General features: G+C 34.0%; 2 protein-coding genes across 6 annotated transcripts in view; one reads left to right on the top strand and one right to left on the bottom strand.

Moving 5' to 3' along the window:
• Ctns (lysosomal cystine transporter cystinosin) overlaps positions 1 to 18,371 on the top strand; it is a 70,137-nt gene that overhangs the window by 13,577 nt on the left and 38,189 nt on the right. The window lies entirely within an intron of this gene.
• Positions 13,823 to 17,580, bottom strand: LOC142231945 (uncharacterized). The gene is made up of 3 exons (XM_075302625.1): positions 17,334 to 17,580; positions 13,921 to 16,420; positions 13,823 to 13,865 (listed from the first exon to the last, which is right to left on the bottom strand). The coding sequence occupies exons 1-3, from the start codon at positions 17,578 to 17,580 to the stop codon at positions 13,823 to 13,825; spliced, it is 2,790 nt and encodes a 929-aa protein (XP_075158740.1).

Raw genomic sequence — 18,371 nt, forward strand, 5'->3', positions numbered from 1 at the left:
TTGTTTTTACATCCTGGAAAATAATAAACGTTTATCACAAAAAGTATATACTTTTCTTCCAAATACCCTTCCTTACAGCGAAAAGCAAAGGATAAACGAACTTTGTTTGTCTAAAATTTCGTTTGGGAGGAAAGAATTATTTTTTTTGCGTGTGGTGTACTTGATTTTTGGGTATTTGGACGGGAACCTTCTCCTTGCCCCACCCTATGAAACTTGAAGGAAAGTTTGCAGAGTAAGGAATTTGAGGAATTTGTCCCTTTACGAATAATAGAGCAAAATCTAAACTTCTCCGATTTACTTGAAATTGAGAGAAGATGATTAAATTTATACTGGATACATGATTTTTCGATGTCTAACATAGTTGGGGAAGGGGGAAGAGTGAAGTTGGGTAGTTTGTGAAATGAATATAGGGTACATAAATTTACGATATCTGGTCGGGGTGGAGCGAAGGAAGGGGTTCCCTTTTGCCCGATTTTTTGAAACTAGAAAGTAGAGGATTGTCGATAAATGGGAACTCGGTACATATTTTTATGATTTTTCCACAGGCATCTGCCAGACTTTTTTAAATAAAAAACTTAAATTTACATGAAGTTGACAGGTAACGTAGAGGGTGCTTCATTTCGGGTATATGTTTGGAAAAGCCATGTTCTTCGTGTCCAACACTTTAACAAATGTTAATAAATAACTAAGTGTTTAGATATAAACAATTACTGCAATTGTTAATGACAGACCTTGTCACTATCCCTAAATGACAGAAATATTTCCAATTCACTTATAGCTTGTGCATATTAATATTGCAAATAAATATTGATGTGTTATGGATTTAACTTCAGCACCTGAAATTGCAAAATGCCATCAGTTATTATTTACAATGATTTTTTTCTCCTAAATTTGAAGAAGAAATAAAATAAAATTATTCAAGAATTAAGAAAAGCAAACATGTTTAGGTGATTTTTGCATTTTTAAGTCTAAACAATAAAATGTGCTAATCACTTAAAATCCTCGATGCCCAAGGTTAATTGAATTTTAAAATTGTTGTTAATTAACAAGTAAGCATGGATTAAATGTCAGCAGGGCCAATATACTCGCATAGAAGGAATATGAACACCACAAACCTGTTCCAAGAGCATTATACTATGTTTGGACGGGGAGCGTGTAACATGTTTGTCGCAACCATGTTTATGTTTAGCGAGAAAACAATACTTTTGTGGCAAAAATGTACCCTTACGTTCTTCCTGAAAGAATATGTGATGTGTAATGAACTACCTCGTGCGAAAATTTAACTAAATTGTATTTTTTGAGATTTCACAAGAAAAATTTAATGTAAATGTAAAATACAAAAGTACAACTTCTCATAAAAATGAGCTAAAAGTAAAGGAAACAAGTATATACGGTCGTAAGTTCGGCCAGGCCGAATCTTATGTACCCTCCACTATATTATACTAAAGAATCTCATCTAACATCGAATTATTTGGTTTGTGGTAATACTTACCGATGGCAAGGTATTTTAAAATTGCTTAACATCCTCTTCTAAATTGTAAGTTAGTCCATACGTGGTATATATTAGACAAAAAAGGTATGTATAGGTAAGTCTACACATAATTGCGAACCTATATGGACTTTTGCACGGTACTTAGAGAGCCAGAATTGAAATATGGGGGTCGCTTATATAAAGACTATCTACAAGTATATACAATTATGAACTTGATATGGACCAATTTTTGTGTGATTGGGGATCGATTTATCTGAGGGCTATATATGACTGTAGACCAATATAGCATGGTTGTTAACGACCATATACTAACACAATGTACCAAATTTCAACTGACTCGAATGAAATTTGCTCCTCAAAGAGGCTCCAAAACCAAATATGGGGATCGGTTTATATGGGGGCTATATATGATTATGGACCGATATGGACCCATTTTGGCACGGTTGTTAAATATCATATACTAACACCACGTACCAAAATTCAACCGCATCGGATGAATTTTGCTTCTCCAAAAGGCACCAGAGGTCACATCTGGGGATCGGTTTATATGGAGGCTATATATAATTATGGACCGATATTACTACATGATTGTTAGAGACCACGTACCAAAATTCAACCGCATCGGATGAATTTTGCTCTTCCAAGGGGCTTCGGAGGTCAAATCTGGGGATCGCTTTATATGGGGGCTATATATAATTATGGACCGATATGGACCAATTCCTGCATGGTTGTTAGAGACAATATACTAACACCATGTAGCACATTTCAGCCGGATCGGATGAAATTTGTTTCTCTTAGACGCTCCGCCTGCCAAATCTGTGGATCGGTTTATATGGGGGCTATATATAATTATGGATGGACGGATGGACGGAATGTGGAAAACATTGAACAAAATAATAAAATTAAATATTAAAAAAAATAATAATAATAAGTTAAATCTATTATCAATTTAAGAATGGAATTTCTTTCTGTGTATTTTCATATCTGACTCCTTTTTACGACCATGTAATCGAAATACACTTATTTTTTGTCCAATTCAATTTTTAAATGGTAAAAAAGCCCATTTTGACTTTAATTTTTTCGAAATACGTGACAACACTATATCTGATCTAACCTTTGTCAGAGTTTGTTTTTGTTAGAAAATATTATTCGTCTTGGTTTGTATAATTTATTCACATGTAGACTATTTACCTTTGATTTTTTGGTTGATGTCAAAAGTTCAAATAAAATACAATACATTGTTTTTTTTATGCCCTCCACCATAGGATGGGGGGTATATAAAATTTGTCATTCCGTTTGTAACACATCGAAATATTGCTCTAAGTCGGGGTGAAATTCTGAGTCGATCTAAGCATGTCCGTCCGTCCGTCCGTTTGTTGAAATCACGATAACTTCCGAACGAAACAAGCTATCGACTTGAAACTTGGCACAAGTAGTTGTTATTGATGTAGGCCAGATGGTATTGCAAATGGGCCATATCGGTCCACTTTTACGTATAGCCCTCATATAAACGGCCCCAGATGTGGCTTGCGGATCCTCTAAGAGAAGCACAATTCATCCGATTCGGTTGAAATTTGGTACGTGGTGCTAGTATATTGTCTCTAACAACCATGAAGGATAGGTCCATATCGGTCCATAATTATATGTAGCCCCCATATAAACTGATCCACAGATATGATCTCCGGAGTCTCTTGGAAGAGCAAAATTCATCTGATTCAATTGAAATTTGGTACGTGATGTTGGTATATGGCCTCTAACAACCATGCAGGAATTGGTCCATATCGGTCTATAATTATATAGCCCCCATATAAACCGATCCCAGATTTGACCTCCGGTGCCTTTTGGAGGTCAGATGGTATTGCAAATGGGCCATATCGGTCCACTTATACGTATAGCCCCCATATAAACGGCCCCAGATTTGGCTTGCGGATTCTCTAAGAGAATCAAATTTCATCCGATCCGGCTGAAATTTTATACGTGGTGTTAATATATGGTCTCTAACATCCATACAAAAATTGGTCCACATCGGTCCATAATTATATATAGCCCCCATATAAACCGATCACCAGATTTGACCTCCGGAGCCTCGAGGAATAGCACAATTCATCCGATTCGGTTGAAATTTGGTATGTGGTGCTAGTATATTGTCTCTAACAACCATGCAGGATTGGTCCATATCGGTGCATAGTTATATGTAGCCCCCATATAAACCGATCCACAGATTTGATCTCCGGAGTCTCTTGGAAGAGCAAAATTCATCTGATTCAGTTGAAATTTGGTACGTGATGTTAGTATATGGCGTCTAACAACCATGCAGGAATTGGTCCATATCGGTGTATAATTATATATAGCCCCCATATAAACCGATCCCAGATTTGACCTCCGGTGCCTTTTGGAGAAGCAAAATTCATTCGATCTGATTGAAATTTAGTACGTGGTGTTAGTATAAGGTCTCTTATCAGTCCATAAATTTATATAGCCCCCATATAAACCGATCGTGAGATTTGGTCTTCGAGCCTCTTGGAGGAGGAAATTTCATCCTAGTCAGTTGAAATTTGGTACATTATGCTAGTATATGGCCGTTAACAACCATGCCTAAATAGGTCCATATCGGTCTATAGTTATATATGGCACTCAGATAAATCGATCCCCAATCACACCAAAAATGGTCCATATCGGTTCATAATTGTATACAGCACCCATATAAAGCGACCGCTATATTTCAATTCTGGCTATCTAGACTTACCTATATATACCTTTTTTCTCTTATATATACCACGTATGGACTAACTTACAATTTAGAAGACGATGTTAAGAAGTTTTAAGATATCTTACCATCGGTAAGTATTACCACAACCCAAGTAAATCGATTGTGGATGATGGAGGGTACATAAGATTTGGAGCTTACGGCCGTATTTACTTGTTATTGCTCGTATTGGGATCAGGGATGGAAAATGCAGTACTATAGTACTTTTTTCAATACTTTTTCACCCCAGTCAGTACCGTAGTACCCCCGCGAATGATTTAGTACCTTTTGTGTAGACATTTTTGAGTCGATATCAGATTTATGGTACAATAGCTTTGACAAAATATTTTAATATTTTGAGAAAGTCTTTATCAACCTTATTTGCTAATAGTCTTTTACAAATATGGCAAAACAAACATGTTCATGTGGGAAGAAAATCTCGATTTTGTAAAAGACATAGTCAAAAACCGGATTTTATTGAACTTCAAGAATGTTTTAGTCGAAAAAAGAATGTGATTCTATATTATCGATTTTTTATTTCGGTAGAAAATGTTGTCAAAATTTTATTTCTATATAGAATTTTTGCAAAATTTTATTTTTATAGAAAATATTGTCAAAAATTTATTTCAATTGAAAATTTTGTACAAATTTTATTTCTATAGGAAATTTTTGCAAAATTTTATTTCTATAGAAAAAATTTTGCAACATTTTTTTTCTACAGTTTTTTTTTGCAAAATTTTATTTCTATAGAAAATTTTTGCAAAATTTTATTTATATAGAAAATTTTATCAAAATTTTATTTTCTTTAAAATTTAGTCTCTTGACAATAATTTTCCAGTGAAATTTTTGTTGAAATTTAGTAAAATGTACCTTTTTTGTACTTTCTTAAAAATTGTATTTTCCATCCCTGATTGGGATAGATATCGGTCTCTATGAATAGAACGATATAAACGATATTTCACATACGTCTTTCACTACATTTCCAATTCAATGCGCATCATACTCGTAGACGACAATTCCATTTCAAACTCTATAACTTTAAGAAGTCAAATCCAATGGGGCCTATGTCGAAACATGGACCGATATAAAGCAAATTATCATATGGTTTTGATTAGGCTGAGATAGCACTATATACCCAATGTCAATTAAATCGGATTCTATATCCTATAGCGGAACATGAACATTTTATTGGTCTACGTTAAAACTATATTCCCAAGTTCAGTTAAATTGGATTGGAGATCGTTTTTTTGAAGGGACTTCAAAAAACACAGTCCGTTGTGAAGCATTTGTTGCATATCTCTTTCAAAAAAAAGAGAATCAAAATATAATTTACTTGAAAGGAATTAACTTAACGGAAGGACATAATTTTAATAGATTAGTATCCTAATTTTAATTAAAAAATTAACGAGCATTATTGGCGTTCTTCTAAATAAAATATCTTTAAAAACCTACTAAAAAATATGTATATTGTGGAAATTGTGTGCCCTTAAAATTAGGCTACATAATCCTTCATATTATGTACCTTAATATCTGTTTCATTGTAGACTACAAAGTGTTAAAATGACAATCATATCATAGTGACGTAATTGATCAAAGATTTTTGTATGATAGGTAGAAACAATGTTGTATTATATTCTGATGGAAAAATAAAACTAAACCCAGCGGAAAACACAATTTGTAATATATTTCTGAATCATATTCCGGGAAATAGAAGCTAGACGTATAATTAAATATTCAGAAGTTGTTTAATTATATTTTTAATAACAGAATGTGTAATAAGAACTCATGGTAAATGTTGTAATGTCAATTTTATTACAAGCTTATAGTATTTCATCAAATTTCGTAATATCTATGGGAATATTATATATCAAAATCATGTATTGTTCTGAAACAAAGGTATTATTATCTATGTCATAATTAATTAATATTAATATTATGAATTACACTTGAGAATTCCTTTAGTGAACGTAGTAATCTACACTCAAAAAAAATTGAACCCTCCAGGAAAGAATATGTAGGTTAATTTTATACTTTTTTTAACTAAACTATATATGATAATAAATAAATAAATATTTTCGACAAATTAAAAATAATATATACATTTATTAAATATATATTTTTTTTAATTAAAATTAATATTATACATAATTAATACGATTGTCTAATATGTATACAAAAATATCATATTTTCACATCCAAATATTTCAAATTCAATTCAAAGAAGTTGATGTTCAATAATAGCAAAAGTCGAAGTCGGAAGTAAACTTTTCAAAAGTGGAGTGGAATAGGCATTGTTATTAAAAATTTCGATATTACGATGTTATCGATTGCTTACATTTTCTCCCATCTATCTATCTATCTACACTGCAAAAGAAGCATGCCACAGAAGTGATAGTATGAATTAAAAAATTAATTGAAAGTCAATTAAAAAATTATTGATCCAATTAAAAAATTATTTGATACTATTAATTTTAGTGATTGATTTTTGTTTCAATTAAAAAATTTGTTGAATCAATTAAGTTTTTAATTGAATATTTTTTAAAACCCAATTAAAACTTTAATTGGAAAAATTTTCGTGAAATTTTTTTCTGTGCACTACTTTTTGAAAATTGGGGTTCTTCGATTTGCTTAAAATGTTCAAGGATGGTTGGTGTGGCATCTAGGCAAAGATCCGCTACTTTATTTTTCGCTATTTGGTCGGAGAGGGAGGCCTCGCCCTTGCTTTATATTGCTATATTTGTTTGGGGAACGGGTCGCTCTTTTCTGTTTTTTATACCCACCACCATAGGATGGGGGGTATATTAACTTTGTCATTCCGTTTGTAACACATCGAAATATTGCTCTAAGACCCCATAAAGTATATATATTCTGGGACGTGGTGAAATTCTGAGTCGATCTGAGCATGTCCGTCCGTCCGTCCGTCCGTCTGTTGAAATCACGCTAACTTCCGAACGAAACAAGCTATCGACTTGAAACTTGGCACAAGTAGTTGTTATTGATGTAGGTCGGATGGTATTGCAAATGGGCCATATCGGTCCACTTTTACGTATAGCCCCCATATAAACGGACCCCAAAATTTAGCTTGCGAGGCCTCTAAGAGAAGCAAATTTCATCCGATCCGGCTGAAATTTGGTACATGGTGTTAGTACATGGTCTCTAACAACCATGCAAAAATTGGTCCACATCGGTCCATAATTATATATAGCCCCCATATAAACCGATCCCCCGATTTGGCTTGCGAGGCCCCTAAGAGAAGCAAATTTCATCCGATCCGGCTGAAATTTGGTACATGGTGTCAGTATATGGTCTCTAACAACCATTCAAAAATTGGTCCACATCGGTCCATAATTATATATAGCCCCCATATAAACCGATCCCCTGATTTGGCTTGCGAGGCCTCTAAGAGAAGCAAATTTCATCCGATCCGGCTGAAATTTGGTGCATGGTGTTAGTATATGGTCTCGAACAACCATGCAAAAATTGGTCCACATCGGTCCATAAATATATATAGCCCCTATATAAACCGATCCCCCGATTTGGCTTGCGAGGCCTTTAAGAGAAGCAAATTTCATCCGATATGGCTGAAATTTGGTACGTGTTGTTAGTATATGGTCTCTAACAACCATGCAAAAATTGGTATACATCGGTTCATAATTATATATAGCCCCCATATAAACCGATCACCAGATTTGACCTCCGGAACCTCTTGGAAGACCATAATTCATCTGATTCAGTTGAAATTTGGTACGTGGTGTTAATATATGGCCTCAAACTCCCATGCAAAAATTGGTCGATATCGGTCCATAATTATATATAGGCCCCATATAAACCGATCCCCAGATTTGACCTCCAGAGCCCCTTGGAAGAGCAAAATACTTCCCATTCGGTTGAAATTTGGTACGTGATATTAGTATATGGTATCCAACAACCATGCAGGAATAAGAAGTTTTAAGATACCACAACCCAAGTAATTCGATTGTGAATGACAGTCTTTCGTAGAAGTTTCTACGCAATCCATGGTGGTGGGTACATAAGATTCGGCCTGGCCGAACTTGCGGCCGTATATACTTGTTTTTTTTTTTAAGAATAGTGCAAAATCTAAACTTTTTCGAAACGTGGGCATGATGATTAAATTAATACAGTGTACATGATTTTCCGACATCTAGTTGGGGAATGTCACCTCCTTTTTATCTGATATTTAGAAAATTAACAAATTTCCGAGTTTCATGAAATTTGCAGGAAAAATTGGAACTATGTGGTTAATTTTTTGATATTTGCTCGGTAGAAAAAGCTCCTTCTTGTAACATTTTTTTAAATAAAAAACATAAATTTATATGAAATTAACGGTACATGTTCGGGAAAAGCATCTTGATCCCCTGGCCCTATTCTTTAAAAGAATTCTCTGTTTTATTATTTTTGTATGATAACATTACGAGCGGTCCATGTTAATAGTTCTACACGGAAGAAAAATGCTGTTTTTCATAAGTTTGGATGTAAAAATTATGTGTTTGGAACTCAAGAATATAATATTCATAAACTAGCATAATATGTTTGGGACATATATGTTTATATGTTAGAACATATTATGTTTGGGACATAACATTTTTGTAAATATAATATGTAGCCTTTAAACATATATGTGTTTAGAAAGAGAGGCCCAGAGAGTATGCTGGAAGTAAGAGAATGGAAGTAACCAATTGGCGCCTTAAATATATATGTACACAAAGAAAATTTAATTAAAACTTTTTTCTACCACTGTATGACTAAGGTGAAACATAATATGTTTGAACAATACAAACAATATTTTGTTTGGATCAATCCTGAAAATAGATATGCTTGAAGCAGAATGTATTTGGGGTATATGTTACAGAAGCGTGTGTGTGTATGTCTTTTAATGTTAGACTCAAGAAATTTTATATTTTCATTGAAGGGGATCTACCGATAAAAAAAACAATAATTTTATTTCAAATTAATATTTCATCAAATTGTGTTAAAATTTTATCAAATATCGGTGGGAGAAATTTTAATACACAACACATGAAACTCTTCCATGTGTGCATGCTCTCTTAAGAATAAGTGCTGCCCGATTCTGCTTAACGACTAATAATGCTATGGGCGTTATCAATCCAACTACACTCAACAAATTTTTATTCTAGTTTAGTTCATGGAGTTTTTGAGAAAATTTCCTTGACGTTAAAAGGGGAAAAATTATACACAACTGAAGCATACGTACATAAATCTGTAAATTCGTGTATTGTGGGATAGTTCAGAATTTCTTAAAATTTGTAAATTTTATCAATAATGCGTCCATCTTGGAGCTAAAGATAATTTTTCAATTTTAAACTCCAATTTTTCCTTCAATTTTTTTAACAAGTGAAATATAAAAATAATTGAATTTATCGAAAAATATTTGCTTATTTTTGTGAAATCAGATAGACAACTGCGCTTGTAATACAGTTTAGTTAAGATTTCCTAAAATTAACCAAAATTTTCTTTCCTGGTGGAATCACTGATTTTTGAGTGTAATAAATTGAAATCCTAATTCATGTGAATAAAAAAAAAACTTCAAGTCCTTTGGATTTTTTTTCAGAGAGATTATTTTATTATCTTATCATTCGAAATAGTTAACGCAAAATGCTCCTTATAAGCGAAGAGGGTCGGAATCGGCTAGTTCTAAACAAATCTCTACACCAGCCCAAATGAGAAACACTGAAGCACTAATTTTTTTTTGTGAACCAACCATTCCATTTTACAAACATCAAATAAAAAATTATTTTGGCTTTATAATAGTATAAAATTCATTCGCAATGATTGAACAAAAGTCAAATTTAATTTTTTTAATATTCTCACCATTTTTACAGACAAATATATACCGAAGAAATTGAAGTTTTTGGGTATCGATAATGATAACCAGCTCACAGGTTTTTAAACGCATATAAAATACATTGCATTCCAATTTAAATATATATAAAAAAACACAAGTACTGAATTAATTTAATTCAGATTTTTAACTTGTAAATTCTTTTCGTTAAAACAAAGCTTGTAATATACTTTTTTATACCCACCACCATAGGATGGGGGGTATATTAACTTTGTCATTCCGTTTGTAACACATCGAAATATTGCTCTAAGACCCCATAAAGTATATATATTCTGGGTCGTGGTGAAATTTTGAGTCGATCTGAGCATGTCCGTCCGTCCGTCCGTCCGTCTGTTGAAATCACGCTAACTTCCGAACGAAACAAGCTATCGACTTGAAACTTGGCACAAGTAGTTGTTATTTATGTAGGTCGGATGGTATTGCAAATGGGCCATATCGGTCCACTTTTACGTATAGCCCCCATATAAACGGACCCCAAAATTTGGCTTGCGAGGCCTCTAAGAGAAGAAAATTTCATCCGATCCGGCTGAAATTTGGTACATGGTGTTAGTATATGGTCTCTAACAACCATGCAAAAATTGGTCTACATCGGTCCATAATTATATATAGCCCCCATATAAACCGATCCCCCGATTTGGTTTGCGAGGCCCCTAAGAGAAGCAAATTTCATGCGATCCGGCTGAAATTTGGTACATGGTGTTAGTATATGGTCTCTAAAAACCAGGCAAAAATTGGTCCACATCGGTCAATAATTATATATAGCCCCCATATAAACCGATCCCCCGATTTGGCTTGCGAGGCCTCTAAGAGAAGCAAATTTCATCCGATCCGGCTGAAATTTGGTGCATGGTGTTAATATATGGTCTCGAACAACCGTGCAGAAATTGGTCCTCATCGGTCCATAATTATATATAGCCCCCATATAAACCGATCACCAGATTTGACCTCCGGAACCTCTTGGAAGACCAAAATTCATCTGATTCAGTTGAAATTTGGTACGTGGTGTTAATATATGGCCTCGAACTCTCATGCAAAAATTGGTCGATATCGGTCCATAATTATATATAGGCCCCATATAAACCGATCCCCAGATTTGACCTCCAGAGCCCCTTGGAAGAGCAAAATACTTCCCATTCGGTTGAAATTTGGTACGTGAAGTTAGTATATGGTATCCAACAACCATGCAGGAATAAGAAGTTTTAAGATACCACAACCCAAGTAATTCGATTGTGGATGACAGTCTTTCGTAGAAGTTTCTACGCAATCCATGGTGGTGGGTACATAAGATTCGGCCTGGCCGAACTTGCGGCCGTATATACTTGTTATTATTATTTTAGCTTTGAGTATAAATTTACTTAAGGTCAAGTTGCCCTTATTTTAATGAAAGTTCTTTGAACCAAGCTAACTTTTTTTGAATGTACACTGAGAAAATATTGTTATATCAAACACCATTAGGAAACCAAATATTAGCATTTAAAATTTAGAAATTTCCAGCATTCATATATCTTCAATGTAAGGCAAAATTTCCTTTACTTAAAAAATGTTTTTTTGTTTAGGGAATCTTTACTTATGGGTATTTTGAATCTTTGGATAAAGATTCCATCTTTGGAAAAATAAACAAGTATATACGGCCGCAAGTTCGGCCAGGCCGAATCTTATGTACCCACCACCATGGATTGCGTAGAAACTTCTACGAAAGACTGTCATCCACAATCGAATTACTTGGGTTGTGGTATCTTAAAACTTCTTATTCCTGCATGGTTGTTGGATACCATATACTAACTTCACGTACCAAATTTCAACCGAATGGGAAGTATTTTGCTCTTCCAAGGGGCTCTGGAGGTCAAATCTGGGGATCGGTTTATATGGGGCCTATATATAATTATGGGCCGATATCGACCAATTTTTGCATGAGAGTTCGAGGCCATATATTAACACCACGTACCAAATTTCAACTGAATCAGATGAATTTTGGTCTTCCAAGAGGTTCCGGAGGTCAAATCTGGTGATCGGTTTATATGGGGGCTATATATAATTATGAACCGATGTGGACCAATTTTTGCATGGTTGTTAGAGACCATATACTAACATCACGTACCAAATTTCAGCCATATCGAATGAAATTTGCTTCTCTTAGAGGCCTCGCAAGCCAAATCGGGGGATCGGTTTATATGGAGGCTATATATAATTATGGACCGATGAGGACCAATTTCTGCACGGTTGTTCGAGACCATATATTAACACCATGCACCAAATTTCAGCCGGATCGGATGAAATTTGCTTCTCTTAGAGGCCTCGCAAGCCAAATCGGGGGATCGGTTTATATGGGGGCTATATATAATTATTGACCGATGTGGACCAATTTTTGCCTGGTTTTTAGAGACCATATACTAACACCATGTACCAAATTTCAGCCGGATCGCATGAAAGTTGCTTCTCTTAGGGGCCTCGCAAACCAAATCGGGGGATCGGTTTATATGGGGGCTATATATAATTATGGACCGATGTAGACCAATTTTTGCATGGTTGTTAGAGACCATATACTAACACCATGTACCAAATTTCAGCCGGATCGGATGAAATTTTCTTCTCTTAGAGGCCTCGCAAGCCAAATTTTGGGGTCCGTTTATATGGGGGCTATACGTAAAAGTGGACCGATATGGCCCATTTGCAATACCATCCGACCTACATAAATAACAACTACTTGTGCCAAGTTTCAAGTCGATAGCTTGTTTCGTTCGGAAGTTAGCGTGATTTCAACAGACGGACGGACGGACGGACGGACGGACGGACATGCTCAGATCGACTCAGAATTTCACCACGACCCAGAATATATATACTTTATGGGGTCTTAGAGCAATATTTCGATGTGTTACAAACGGAATGACAAAGTTAATATACCCCCCATCCTATGGTGGTGGGTATAAAAATGATTGAATTGAAATTGTCAACTTTGTCTGCTGTAGCAATATAGGCCGTTTTTTAGGAATTGCTATCACGTTCCATGTTTTTGCTGTTTTTAATTAATTAACTAGGCAATTCAATGAAACGTGATTGCGGCTATGTTCATCACAGATATTTATGCAGGTTGTAATTGCACACATGTAGGTTTGCAGGTTTATCTTGAAGTGAGTACTCGTATAATTGGAAAAAGTAAATAAATAAATGCACTATGGGTAGAATTCGATGCAATACAAACCATGTGTGATATATCTTCCAATATCATAAACATTTAAATTGACGTTTCGACGCTACGAATGTGTTTTTTTTTTTTTTTTTTTTTTTTTTTTTTTTTTTTTTATTATTATTTTATTCAAGAATTCAACTTTAATACAATACAAGTCTGTCCCGCGCCATAAGGCATTAATGGGACTAGTTGGCCAATTATTTATACAATATTAAAAACAAAAATTATACCTATTTAAAAGGTTCATTCATATATGGTTTAATATTTGTTTCAAATTACAATATTATAAATATTACAATTATAGCAGAAGCGATTCAAAGCTATTGCAAAGATAGTATTTGCTCATTTCCTTAAATCTCGATATACGTTGAATGGATTTCAATTCGAGTGGAATATTATTGTAAGTTAAGCCACCTATATAATCAATCCGTTGCTTTGTTTTTTCGAATCTACACCTGGGCAAACGCAAATTCATTCTATTCCTTGTATTAAAATTTGTTTGATTCGTATAGAACTTTATTGTATGGTAACCAATGTTGTAATTACACTTGAAAACATACTTTAAAATATTATATTTATATAAACCATTGATTGGTAAAATATTTTTTGCAAACTCTTCAAATAGCGACAAGGTTGAGAAATTTGGAGGTAGATTAAAAACAACTTTCAAAGCTTTATTTTGCATAGATTGAAGTGATCTTAGCTCACTATTATTTTTATTGTATGCATATGATGTAACCATATAATTTAAATGCGATTGTATTAAACAGGAAAATATTGTTAATTTTGTCTTTGTGTTTAATTTGTTTTTCATCTTGTAGAGAAATCCAATTGCGGGAGCTATTTTCCTTTTTAAACTGCGTATATGACAATCCCATGCTAAATTATTTTGTAACATCACGCCTAGATATGTTACGCTTATACATTCATGTATTGATTTTCCATCAATATAGACACTGAAATCGTTGTTAACTGAAGGATTTGGTCGAAATCGAATAAGTTTTGTTTTATCAGCGTTCAGAACTAGTCTGTTTACTCGTGCAAACTCACAGAGTAATGCAGAATCCCTTTCTATGTTTGCACGCAGAGCGATGTCATATTTATAGGGATAGAACAAGCAAATGTCATCAGCGAACATAAATAATTTTCCGCTAAGCTGGAGATTCCGGATATCATTAATAAAAATGGAAAACAATAATGGACCCAAACAACTCCCCTGTGGAACTCCGTGCACTACGGGCCCCACAAAACTTTTCGATTTACTGACATCAACGTACTGTTTCCTATTCTCCAAAAAACTTCTAAATAATAAAAACTCTTTCCCTCGAATCCCATAGATATGCATTTTTTCCAGCAATAATTGGTGATCGACAAGATCAAATGCCTTTGAAAAATCAAAAAATACTCCAGCAACTCCATTGAATCCCCCGTCTAAACCACTACAAATAAACTTAATTACATTTAATACAGCTTCCTCTGTTCCGCATCCACGCCTAAATCCATATTGATTCTCATAAAGCAAATTATTCGATTCACAGTATGTATATAATTTATCATAGATAATCTTTTCAAAAATCTTGTCTATTGTTGACAATACGGCCACTGGTCTGAAGTTAGATACGTCACTAGCATTCACTATTTTGGGTATAGGAACAATTCTATGTAATTTCAAAATGTCTGGATATATCGATAAACTGATCATCCCATTGAAAATTTTTGCTAAGAAAGGTGAAACTATTTCACTGCATTCTTTGAGGAATATGGAAGAAATGCCGTCATGTCCTGGACTCTTACCTGCCTTCAGATTCTCTATAACTTCCATAATACAGTTGTTATCGACTTGTTCAATGGAAAATACGGAATCTATATCACCTGACAATGTATGGAAAATATTAATGTTATCCCCAGGATCAACTAAAATTCCTCGCCTCAAACTCATTACAGAATCTAAAAAGTATGTATTGAGTGCATTCGCCTTATCCAAGTTATTTGAAATCCTTCTTCCTTGTACGTCTTTAAGTTCTAGTTCTTTATGCCCCTTTTTCCCTAGAACCTCATTAATAAAATTCCATCCCCTTTTGGGATCATTTGCTGCCCTGTCAATATTCTCTGCATAATACGCCTCTCTACTTCTCTTGTTGGCAATACTAATTATTCTACTAATCCTCTTTAAGGAATCCTGTATCGCCTCATTTCCTCTTTCCTTCTTTCTCCTCTTCAGCAATTTAAACTTAATCGTTATCAAATGCTGTAAATTTACATTTATCCATGGGGTCATCATAAACCTAGCATGTTTCAAAGTTTTACTGACTGTTGTTGAATATGCAATAGCACCTTGTATACAAGATGTTAATCTGTCTGTCTGATCCTGTACATTCAGTGAACCAAAGTCAGGAGACAACTCATCTGATAAGTAACGTTTGGCCTTTTGGTAGTCACACTTAGTTTTCATTACCTCCACAAAATCATTTCTCATAATCTTACTTTTTATCTTGCAAAAAACTAAATTATGGTCTGAAATATCACATTCCACAGAGTCAACATCGACTCTCTCTACAAAATTGGAAAACACATGATCAATGCAAGTATTACTTAAAGGTCTTGTAACCATCTCATGAGCATTCTCACATCCAAAACTCTGAAAGAGATCCAGCATTTCGTTATAATAAGAGCTGTGATAACGATCTATATTAGTATCTCCAACCAAAACTATTGGACTTCCAGCGTGATCATTCAACATTGATTCCAGTGTAAACTTAAATTGTTCAACAGAACATTTCTGAGAACGATAAAAAGTTAAAAATTTCATTGGTCTTGCATTAACTTTAAAGTTTAATAAGGAAATAGCAATAATATCCAAAAACGATTCACTTTTGCAATAATCTACAGTATATACCCATTTATCCCTTACATAAACCGATGTTCCTCCATACCCATCTTCTCTACAACAATGAACTACCTTATAACCAGGAATCGAATAAATTTGAGTGATTGCATTTTGAAACCAAGTCTCTTGAATTGCTATTATATCCGGTAAAATAGGGATACTCGATAGTAATCCTTTCAAACGATTGAATTTATTAATAGATGAAACGCTTCTGCTATTCAAACTTACTATTGTGAAATAAGATTGCTTTAAATTACAAATATTCTTTTGGAAAGATTGAAAACTTTTAAAATATTTATTTTTATTTAACATTAATATCAAAAAATAGAAAATTTAATTCAAAATAATATATTTAAACAGAAAATCATGATGTTAAATAATCATCATCTTCCTCGCCATTCTCCCGATCTTCTGTCTCCGCACCTCTTGCCATCACCTCAGATCTTCTCTTCCAATGCCTATTTGTAGTAGCGTTCAAAAGCATTGTGTCAACGTCATCTTCACATCTTAATAATTGAGGTCTTGAAATATTAGTTTTTTTACAATATACTCTCCCGTTGCGAGAATAAATTTGTTGGTAACCAATCGTTTTCAATGTTTTTGCATGATGTAACAAATTCATATTTTCTTTGCTCAAAAAGTCATTTATATATACATTTTTTGTTTTCTCATCTTCTTTAAGTTTATTTTTTGCTTCCATTATTTTTTCCTTTTCTGCTTTAGTAGTAAATTTCACCACAATAGTTTTCTTTTCATTTTGTCTCTTATTTCCAATAACGTAAACATCTTCAATAGCATTTTTCTCCAGATTTACACCAATAGTTTTCGATAGATTCATTACAGCACTCCTCGGATTTTCATCGCTACCGATTTTCATTCCACTAATTAAACAATCATTTCTAACTCGATAATTATTTAAATCCTTTACTGAATCTTTTAAAGCTTTGTTTTCTGTTTTCAATTGTTTGTTTTGTTTTTCCAGCTGTGATATTTTCTTTTTGTTTTCATTCACGTCTTTCATGATTTCATCAAATTTTTCTGACATATATATTATTGACTCAGACAGCTGATCTAGTTTATCAAGTTTTTTCAATTGCTTTAACTCAGTTTTTATTGTTTTCAATTCATTCTTTATGTCACTCTCTTTCTCTCTTTCACTGTCATCATCCTCTTCCTCTCTGCAATATTCGCACTCAAATGTCTCACTCTCGTTATCAATTAACATCTCAAACTCTCTCTTCGTTAAATCAGTGCAGCTGAGGTGAAATGTTTTCTCGCACTTATCACATTTTATGTAATTTTGCGTTTCTTCTTTAATAACTTTCTTGCACTTGAGACAATTTATTTTCGTTTTTACCAAACTACTACGAACAGTTCTTTTGGGCATTTTATTTCTGTTTGAGCACAGGAACTTATACTTGAATTTTAAAAAGTCTCAATGATTAAACGTTAACGTTTCAATGAAAAATTCAAATAATTGTTAGAGGCGATGAGAACACAGTTGAAAAACACGTCCGATCAATGTTCAATGGCGTTTGTGGCTGAGTGTGTTAAGGCGTTCTGTTATTGTGCCAGTAAACCCAGGTTCAAAACCTGCGAAAGAGCGAAAAAGTTTTTCAATTTGTAAAAATTAGATAATAAGAAGATAGTAAAATTGTTGGATTGTTTTTTAGAACTGTTTCTCTAACTATTTGAACTGGTTAATTGATGGGTTGAAAACAACCGCCCAAATTGGCTTGCGATTGCTCTAAGAGAAGCAAATTTCATCCGATCCGGCTGAAATTTGGTACATGGTGTTAGTATATGGTCTCCAACAATCATGCAAAAATTGGTCCATGTCGGTCCACTTTTACGTATAGGCCCCATATAAACGGACCCCCAAATTTGGCTTGCGATTGCTCTAAGAGAAGCAAATTTCATCCGATCCGGCTGAAATTTGGTACATGGTGTTAGTATATGGTTAGAGCCTCTAAGAGAACCAAATTTAATCCGATCCGGCTGAAATTTGGTACATGGTGTAAGTATATGGTCTCTAACAACCATGCAAAAATTGGTCCAGATCGGTCAATAATTATATATAGCCCCATATAAACCGATCCCCCGATTTGGCTTGCGGAGCCTCTAAGAGAAGCAAATTTCAGCCGATCCGGCTGAAATTTGGTACATGGTGTTGGTATA

Source organism: Haematobia irritans, chromosome 1 (assembly GCF_050003625.1).
Source record: "Haematobia irritans isolate KBUSLIRL chromosome 1, ASM5000362v1, whole genome shotgun sequence".
In the NCBI taxonomy this organism is placed as follows: Eukaryota; Metazoa; Arthropoda; class Insecta; order Diptera; family Muscidae; genus Haematobia; species Haematobia irritans.

Bases quoted from the DNA above. Each gene is read 5' to 3' on its own strand.
- LOC142231945 (XM_075302625.1), bottom strand. From the start codon at position 17,580: ATGCCCAAAAGAACTGTTCGTAGTAGTTTGGTAAAAACGAAAATAAAT. The intron at 16,421-17,333 runs GTGACATAAAGA...ATTTCACAATAG, and splicing joins CAGTGAAAGAGAGAAAGAGA to TAAGTTTGAATAGCAGAAGC. The intron at 13,866-13,920 runs GTTTGCAAAAAA...AATATTTTAAAG, and splicing joins ACCTTGTCGCTATTTGAAGA to TATGTTTTCAAGTGTAATTA.